The sequence below is a fragment of the Labrus bergylta genome, chromosome 2, assembly GCF_963930695.1.
Source record: "Labrus bergylta chromosome 2, fLabBer1.1, whole genome shotgun sequence".
NCBI lineage: Eukaryota > Metazoa > Chordata > Actinopteri > Labriformes > Labridae > Labrus > Labrus bergylta.
The window spans coordinates 31,246,055-31,255,560 of record NC_089196.1 but is presented as its reverse complement, the minus strand read 5'-3'; the positions used below and the strand labels follow the sequence as shown (position 1 = coordinate 31,255,560).

Below are 9,506 nucleotides of genomic sequence, written 5' to 3'. Positions count from 1 at the left end.
TAAAGCAGAGCGTCAATACTTTATTTTGTAGCATTCAATGTGAATCTTGTCGACTCTTAAGGCAAAAATTCAATTACTTTTGAAACATTCAAATCTTAAAATGTACATTACTTAGAAATCATTGCATTGTTTACATCCAACAGCCAATCATCAAAACCACAATTTAAAACAAAAGTTAAATGTGAAGAGAAAAAAAAGTGGAAAAAACAAACACATATCTCGGGGAGGCGGTGGTGGTGGCCTAGTGGTTGGTTTGCGTGCCCTATGTGTAGAGGCTGGTCCTATCTGTGGCTCTTTTCCCTCATGTCATTCAGTACTCTCTCTCTCTCCCTGATTTCTACTCAATTTCCTCCTTCCATGGACTGAGGTCAAAGGCAGGGATTTTCTCACATTCAGTGTAGGAATCTTTCGACTTGAACTGGAAGGGCTTGTCGGGCACTTTAGTGATACCCGTGTTGTCACAGATGATGCGGGAAAGCGACGTCTGCTTCAGCGACTCCCTTTGGTCCTCATTGAACACTCCCTCATTTTCCCACCAAAGTCTGAAATAGATGAGATTGAAATGTTACTCAGGACATTTACTGTACATGACATTCAATAAGGTTTCTTCAGATCCTCCTCCCGAGTGCTTACCGGTCTCCCTGACGGATCCTCTGGAACTGAGTGGCGACCAGGCAGGCGAACAGGGGTCCCACTCTTCCTCCTTTGACAAACGGCTCTGCCACTCCTCCCACCCACACATCGATGTTGCTTGGTGTCTTGTAGAGCTTCAGCAGGCTCTTGGCCAGTTCTTTATTATTCAACACTCTTTTCAGCTGTCTTTCATTTTTGGGTTGCGACAGCCCGCAGAACTTTCTCCACTCGTTGTACCCTTAAAGGAAACGCAGTGTGAAAATGCTGCACTGGCTAAGATACAGTGTGATCTATAATTCATGCAGAGACATAAATCAAAGTGCTATGAGGAAAAACCAGAAAGAGTTCTACCAGGGAGTCCGTGGTCTCTGCCTCTCTGCATGTTGAGAGAGGCCAGGTCCAGAGCCAACTCTTTGGAGAACTCAAACAGCCGCTCCCTCAGCTCGTCATGCATCATGTGTTCCTGGGTGTTCAGCTTTGCCCTGCGACCCACCAGACCCCTCAGGATCGGGTCCAAGCCACCTGAGAGAAACAAGAAACGGGGAACTTAAAGTCGGTTTGAGTTCCTGTGAGGAGTTTTTAACTATTCATGAAACAGACGGATTTTAATAATGCTGCCTCTACTAAAAACAAACAAGACCATCATCGTAAAAATACACATTGTTTTCTGAATGCCAGCTGGTTAATGTGGGAAAAGATGATCATTAGCAAGCTGCCATACCAGCTTTTTTAGACATTTTCCAAAGCAAAGATTCCCAATGAGATGTATATTGGACTGCTAATAGAAGCATGTTGAGACTTTTTTTTGTTTTATCATCAGGCTGAACATCAAAACAGGAATTTTAACACAGGCTCTAATGGGGTTTCCCAAGTGGACACTCAAGGAACTACGGTTTTAAGCACTTCAGAATCAGAATCAGAATCAGAATCAGGTATTATTGCGAAGTACATTTACACATACAAGGAATTTGACTTGGTGTATTGGTGCTAAACAATTAACAAGGAAATCTTAACTTTCACATAAGCTTAATTTTTCATCATTGGACATTGCCACTTAGTCAGAACGCATTAGCTGTAATCCAAACCCAAAACCCACCAACTACCATCTGATGACGACTGAGCTTTTTTTTGTAAATCTTTTTTTTAAATTTATTATTATTTATCAAGGGACAATGTTCAATGACATCGATCATTTATGCAAAGAAAAATTAAAAGATGGTAGCACCAGATTTAGCGAGTTGTTAATTTCCATCTGTGGTCCCAACAAAAAAGTGACCATAAAGCTCCATGTGGTCGCGTATATCTCAGCCTGTTGCGGTTTACACACTGTACTGATTTGAATTGTTTGGAAAAACAGAAAATTGAAGGATAATATTCAAACCTTCAAAGAGGATCCTCCATGGAGTGAAGAACGCTTTGTGCAGCAGTGGGCTGGGGTACTCAGGATGCTCCTCATATGTCTCGTTGAGACGAAACATGAAGGGCTGAACCATCAGATGGGCAAATCTGTAAGCAGCAGTGGCGAACACATTGGAGATGCTGGGGTCAACATCTTCATCATAACCAGGGTAGGTGGATAGCTGCTTGGCAATCACGTCCGGGCCGACAATGTGGAATAAGTAGTCTCGGTACGTGATCACCTATAAGATAAAAAAAATGAGGGAACTGTTCCATGCAGGGAATTCAATTATTAATGCAACGTTTCTGCAGCCCATGCTGCTGAGCGTCTCTCTTACCTGGAAGTATGCGCCCATGATCTTGCGTGCCTCCTGGTAGAGTCTCTCTCCGTTCCAGTGAGGATTGAGTTTGGCCAAAGCACGAGCCAGGCGGTTGTGCTCGCGCATGAAAAGTGTGTGCAAAGACGACAGACCGATGTTCTCGTTGGAGCGCTCGTCACCTGGAAGGCAAGGAATAGGGTCGGTTATTATATTTACATTTCTTTACCTATGACATCAAAAATGAACTGACTCTTTTTTGAAAAGATATACGAGCTGAAGAGCAGAGAGAACTGTCCAATCACTCCGCTTTTTCAACCACTCACCAGCAAGAAAGCAGGGCACCTCCTTAAGACTGATATCATTGGTAATTCTAGCACGGGTAGCACACATGTTGGCGCCCATGTTGGTGAAGGGAAGTAGCTCTCGCCCGTTGTCGGTGTATGCTGTGTTGACCCTCAACAAGCCTTTATCATTGGTGAGGTCACGTAAGAATTGAGCTTTGGTGTCGTCTGAACCGTACACCTGGCCTGAATCAATGAAAGATGTCAGAGTGTTCATCTGCTGGCGGACAGTGCTCGCACCAAACATGTGCCCGGTCTGGCCAGAACCACAAGCTGCTGTTGAGCGGAAGAAGGGGATGCATTTTTCTGAGTGTTCCACAAAGCGGATGTCATTGGTGGGAATCTGTATGCATGGAAAGAAGTTTTTAGAATTTGTTTAGCTTTTACATATTTCCTGTGAAATGAAGAAACCAGCTGATTCTATATTCATGAAATGTATGTAACGGGATTGCATTAGGTGGCACATGACTCTGGCTTTCTCTACCAAAGGAACCAGAAGATCAATTTTGTTTGTTGTGTGAAAAAGTCAATGCTGATGATGTATTATTTTGGCCCAAGGCGTGATCTTTTTCTAAACCTAACTACCAGGTAGTTTTGGTGCACAACATGACCAAACCGTAAAAGACTGCAGTTTGGTCAATTAAAGGCACCAAAAACATCACAGGGTAAGGTCTTGAAGTGATGTTCTGTACCTGTCACTTTAAATAACCCAGCTTTGACTTTTTGGTTTCTTGAGTGAAATTGTATTTGTCTATCCCATCAATCCCCACCAGCCACCTCCTGTGTGGACTTTCCTTTTTTTTAATTATGTTTCTTGACTTTCTAAAGTAAGAAAAGACGATTGGGGCCACAGGAATTTGTTTTGCTGATTTCAGACATTTTTTTTTTTTTAAAAGAATGAATTTAATCTTGGAATTCTGACGTTTATCTCAAATTTCTGACTTTAATATAAAACGTATGCATCCTTTTATTTCTTGGTCAATTTTCAGAATTCTGACTTCAACTTTGAATTCTGGAAAAATCTTAATTTTGATTTTAATTTCAAATTTGTCTTTTTATTTCCTCACAGAGTGATGAGAAGAGTTTCTGAAAATTCAGATTTAAAGACATTAAAGACAATTTTTTTAACAAAAGTGTGAATTTAATCTTGACTTCAATCTCAAATTGTACTTAAACTCTCAGAACTCTGCATCCTTTTAAATTCTGGGTCTAGTTTCATATTTCTGAAGTCAAAATTGTGATTTTAATTTCAGAAATCTTAGTTTAATCTCAGATTTTTGGGAATGTCAGAAAGTCAGTGGCCCTTATCCTCTTCCAGAAATGAAAAGATATGCATGTACTGTATGTCTCATGGTACGTGGGTCTCTCGATTAGATTTTCCTGACTTTTCCCCAAACTGCCTTGTCACATATTTGAATGCATTGCTGCTCACCGCGATGGGGAAGCAGGGCTCTGTGCGCTCACAGGTCTTGTCGCAGTCGATGCCGTTACTGAAGGAGCGGATGACAGGAGAGTGGGGAGTGAAAGTCAGATCGTGGTCCGTCCACTGACCGAAGATGGTCACCAGGTGAGTGTAGAGGGGATCACTCTCCACGTCAGAGTTTTTAGTGCTCAGAATGTGGTTGGACACTTGTCTCACCTGGAGAAAAAAAAAAGGACCAAAGCGTCTGAGTGAAAATTATCAAATAAATGATACAACAGGAAAAATAATCATAAATGAGTTTTTAATGTTTATAACTGTTTAGTTCAATGTTCATTACTAAAAGAGGAACAGGACAGTGGGATATGAGGCAGAGGTGAGACTGACACCAAATTGAAGTGAGTAATTACATTGATCCAGGCTTTCTCAATCTTTGGGTCCAGATCAGATATGAGGTCATATAGAATTAAAATGGGGTCCCCTGAAATCTCTGATAAATAAAAAGTATATTGTAGCATTGTGCGACTTGTAAGACTTTATCCAGTTTTGTTTTAGTCTCATGCTCTCTGTCTGTATCTCATGCGTCCAGCATTAATTCCCAGAGTTGTTTACACGCGCTCACCTGGCTGTACCTATCTTACACTGAGAAAAATAAAAATCCCATCCTCGCTTTTCTGCCTCTGTCCACAATAATACACATGAAATAGCCTTAAAGTGGCCTAAAAATGAATGTTTACTCACAACAAAGCATGACCACACGATTGTATAAAGTTTTAGAAATAAGCTTTGGCTGTCTGGTGTCCCCAGAGTTTTATAAAGTCAAAGTGGAACTATAGGAACTATACAGCATCAATCCTACAAATGACCTTTTCTAGTTAATCGTGACTTTCTTGCATCATATAAATTGTTGCAGAACTCTATCCTGATTATTTTGTTATCATGAACAACATACCCCGTATCGCAGGTCTCATCCTTTAGAGTAATCATCATACAGTAAAAACACGTGTTTATATGTATATGTATATGAAGTACCAAAGGAAGAAGTTGTTTGTTGATCTTCAGCTTAAGGTCCCAGCCCTTCGGCAGAGATATTTCATCTTGATACTCGGCAGGGAGCCAGCGGGTGAAAGGCGTGTTGGAGGATCCCCTGCGGCTGTTTTTTCTATGCCAGTAAAAAAAACATCTTTTTCATTTGCCTTTCCTTGTCTTGCATCTTTAACATTTTGTACTACTGTTTGACATTGCTGACAACATTTCTCAACAGGAATGTGGACACTCCCACTTTTCCGATCACACTCGTAATTCTTTAACTGCATGTGACAAAAGAGACACATAAAACGGGGTTAGATTCTTGAGTCAGGAGTTAATGTTGAGGTTGTGATTTATAAAGTCACAGCAGCTCTGCATCTGCTTGCAATGTAAAGAGTTGATTTTTAAACAGCAGTTGGCACGCAGCACAGGTCGTTACCCGGACCTCCTCCATGTTAACAGATGGCTCAAACTACAGAAGTTAAAATTGGTGTTTAATAAAATGTGTTAAACCCAGATTCTGTCGTAATAGTTATTGTGCTGATAAATATCCACGTGTTCATTGTTTTGAGTAGTTTGATTTTTTTAGTTATTTAATTTAAAGAAAGAGCTCTGTTGACAAATTTTGGCTTCACTTTTGTACAACTGAAGGAGACAGAGCCACGCTGTTAATAAAAAAGACACCAATCGGCACACTTCAGTCATTTCATTCACTTCAGAGCAGGTGTCTCTTTAAAGGTGCCTTCTGAGCGTTATCCTCACCGGTTGTTGCAGATGCTGCTCGCAGTGCGAAACCTCTCTAAATTGGACACAGTCTTGCAAGAGGCGGGGCGCTGATGGGCAGAGCAGCCTGTCAGGTCAGAGATCAACTGCAGATCCTCCGCAGAAATCAAATCTAGAAACAAAAGGCCAGGAAGAGACAACTTAGCTGTGAACGTGGGACATTTGAAGAACTCATTTGGGACACACACCTGTGGCATTGATGGAGCGCTTCTGACGTGCCACCAGAGAAGTCTTAATTAATTTGATGGTGTTGTCCATGTAGTCGGCCGCTCGCACTGCAAGACGGGTTGGCCCCACAGGCTGTTTCAACAAACGCAGGACGTCTGAAGGCTTCGCTGCATTCGTCCTCACACGCTCAATGCTCCTGTGTCGAGTGAAGAGGGAAGATTAATGAGCACGTACTGACACTGCTTCAGTGCCAGATAAAACTTAAAGTCTTTATATGTGATTTTTAACACTTGTCTGTCTGTGATGTTTTCAGAGTTTTCAGAGTCCTATCTTCAGTTTGTTTACATCGCCGGGACGGCCAGCTGACTCCTCCCCTCGTGTATAAAAGTTGTTTAATTGAGGGACTAGAGAAAAGAAGAATAACATACTGTACTCACTGCTTAACTGTGTTTCTAGATCACGCTCATTTCAGGTAAATTTACATGCAGTGTGAAGATACCAGCATAATAAATCAAAAAAATCAAAAAAATCACATATAAAGCCTTTAAGTTGAATGTATATTCATGTCGTGTCGCTTTTGAAGACTTACTGTTTTCTGGAGTACTCATACGCTGAGTCCACTGTGGCCTTCGCCTCTTCCACAGCTTTTTCAATAGCTCTTCTACTCAAATGTGTTTCTAAAGACAAAAAAAAAACCTTTCAGTCAGTCTGCTCTCCGCTGTAATAAACACAACTCAGTTCCCTTTCTACATTAGATTCTTTAGTTTGTCTTGTGTTATAAAGTAGATATGATTCTTGAAGTTAGAAAGGGTCAGTAATTGATATTTAATTTGTGTGTGTGTTCCCCCCCCCCCTGCATACGTTAGTGCCCCAGTGGGCCAACCCTGTCAAAGAAGTGTGCTTATGAAAGACGACATGCTCTTTTGTAAGACGTCGTTGTGTAACACGTTCATGATGACTTCATTTAGTTGGATATAGTGTGAACAGGGTCATACTCACCAGCGTCCACGTGGCTGTGTGAACACAAGTAAAGCGCACCAATCAGGCACAGAAACCCCTTCATCTCTGAAAGAAAAAAAAACCCCACAAAAATCAAAACACAGAAAATCAGGTGAAATTATTTGATTCATGATTTTACTTTGAAATAAAAACATCATGTATTTATGTAAGCTGGTGACTTTAATCCATTTAAAAACAGGACGGCGCAGACACACATAGTGGATTTGTAAAAAGAAGCAAAGGAGAGCCACACACCAAGGAGCTCCCACTTTAAGGATTTAAAGACAAAGTGACGCTTCAAGCAGACTGAGGAAGACCATGTTCTCCTCCATGGTGTGCGGATCTTGTTTCCTTCTTTTTACCTATTTGTGTTTTTTTTTATCCAGCACCTAAGTAGGGATGTGCGTGTCTTTTTTTAATTACATTTTACAAAGTGGATTTGTGTCATTGAGTTTCCCTTATACTTATTGGAATAATATATTAGGCAAGGCAAGTTTATTATGTAGCACATGTCAACAACAAAGCGATTCAAAGTGCTTTACACAAGAAATCAAAAGCATCATGACAGAGGAAAGAAAAAATGTTCAAATAAAAATAATTCAAATGAAATTAATTGAAGTAAAAATATAAAAAGAGTTATTAAGTAAGGTTTTTTCTTTAAGAGAGAGAAAAATATATAAATGCTCAATCATCAAACGATCAAATTGGGTTCCTGTCTGAGACATTTATAGAAACAGAACCAAGAAACAGGCTTGATCTTGTTTAATGCTTGGAGGGCATAAAGTCAAGTTGTTTGCAACCCTTAAAAATATTTGTGCTTAGAGATTACCTTTAAAAAAAAATGGCCCTCAATCAATAAAATTGAAAAAAATGGCAACATTACAGTTTGATTTATCGGGGTAGAGCAGCAGTGTACAGATAACAACGGACTGATATGTTTGTAAGAATGGAAATAGCTACTACTGATGGTCACTTTATATACTGTAGCAGCCTCTGACGTCAGTGTGTGAATGTGAAGGTGTGACATGTGGTGTAAAAGCGCTTTGAGCAGTCAGAAGACTAGAAAAGCGATATACTTTATAGGAGCTCAAGTTCGTTCACCATTTACCATAACGGACTCGTTTCAGCGCAAACCTGAAACGCCAATCGATGCCTCCAGCTGTCAAAACGTGCAGCTACACCAGGCTAGTGAAGAAGGACCGGGCCTTACATTGGGATGTGTTTTTAATTAAGTTTATGCTATATAAAAAAACAACATCAACAATATGACAGCATGCAGATTTGCAAGAATGCAAAACCCATCGTGCTAAATGCACGTGTGAAGAAACCATTTATGAAAGAATAGAAAAGTTAGACCACGGTACCTGCGAGGATTTGATGGTCCCAGTTCGGTCCTCAAGCTGCTGTCAGGAGTCGATGGCTCTTACAACCCTCTGACTTGTGTATATATAGTATTTTCAGTGACAGGAGAGGGAGAGTTTTTTTCTCTGAGTGACGAGCCGCCGCCAGCACCCCCCCCCAGCCCCCCCCTCTCAGAGATACCTGGAGCTTTTTGTTTGAATGATTTTGAATGAAGTGAACATGTTGTTCAACAGGAAGCAGAAGCACTTTACTGCTTAACTTTTAGTATTTCAACCAACCAGAAAGAAACACAATGGTTCCATGATTCACAGAGGTAACAGAAGTCATTTTTTTCCACTTGTGTCACTATGGTAAACATTTTCCTGCTCAACCAGCCAACACTCCTACGCCTCCTCTTATGTGTACACATGCTGTAGGTTCAATGTTGGTAAAGGACAAAAGGGTCATCTCTGTGACAAAATGTGTTCCAGGTTGACAAATGATCCTTGTCTGTTTATTCTCGTCTGTCTACTGTCAATGAGCTATTTCTCTACTCGATCAATGTAGCACAACTAATTATTAATATACATAGCTACGGATATATTGTTATGTTTGACCAGATTTTGTAGCACTGCTGGATGGGGTTGCTGCAACCTCATTTTTGAGGAGCGTGCCTATGTTCCCAAATTTCCTTTTTCATAAATTTGTATCAGATTTGATCCCCCTTTCTCCCAATTTGGTAGCCAATTACACCCAACTTATTATCCAGTAGCAATGGACTACAGATGGAATGTAGCTTTTAGCGAAATCTGGTGCGCTCATCTCTTTGTTTATTGCAAACATTTAATGTAAGTGCACATTGTCCTTTTAAATAAACAAACTAAATTAAGTAGCACAAAGGCTTCGCATTGACTAGCTTCCAGTCAGATCAGTCAAATGAAGCGCAGCAACTGGACGCAAACCATAGTCTGCAGTACATCAATACATCTGGAAAGCCGGGTTGGCATGTGGGAACATAGGGCTGACCACCATTTTTGTTGTGTTATTTTATACAATGACAATAAGGTGCCTATC

The 9,506-nt window shown here is 40.6% G+C and overlaps 1 protein-coding gene across 1 annotated transcript; it reads right to left on the bottom strand.

Annotated features, from left to right (window-relative positions):
- On the bottom strand, positions 1 to 8,535 carry LOC109996542 (eosinophil peroxidase). Its single transcript, XM_020650717.2, has 13 exons — positions 8,456 to 8,535; positions 7,092 to 7,157; positions 6,682 to 6,769; positions 6,113 to 6,288; positions 5,904 to 6,036; positions 5,145 to 5,274; positions 4,125 to 4,331; positions 2,675 to 3,035; positions 2,370 to 2,530; positions 2,015 to 2,273; positions 985 to 1,155; positions 634 to 871; positions 1 to 542 (listed from the first exon to the last, which is right to left on the bottom strand). The coding sequence occupies exons 2-13, from the start codon at positions 7,153 to 7,155 to the stop codon at positions 338 to 340; spliced, it is 2,193 nt and encodes a 730-aa protein (XP_020506373.2). The 5' UTR covers positions 7,156 to 7,157; positions 8,456 to 8,535; the 3' UTR covers positions 1 to 337.
- Positions 8,536 to 9,506: the final 971 nt, after the last annotated feature.

What these genes read in the sequence shown, in the direction of transcription:
- LOC109996542 (XM_020650717.2), bottom strand. Translation starts at nt 7,155, where the DNA reads ATGAAGGGGTTTCTGTGCCTGATTGGTGCGCTTTACTTGTGTTCACAC. An exon ending in AGCAGCATCTGCAACAACCG is followed by an intron (nt 5,275 to 5,903) that starts GTGAGGATAACG and finishes TTACTGGCATAG; the next exon opens with AAAAAACAGCCGCAGGGGAT. An exon ending in ACAAACAACTTCTTCCTTTG is followed by an intron (nt 4,332 to 5,144) that starts GTACTTCATATA and finishes TTTTTTCTCCAG; the next exon opens with GTGAGACAAGTGTCCAACCA.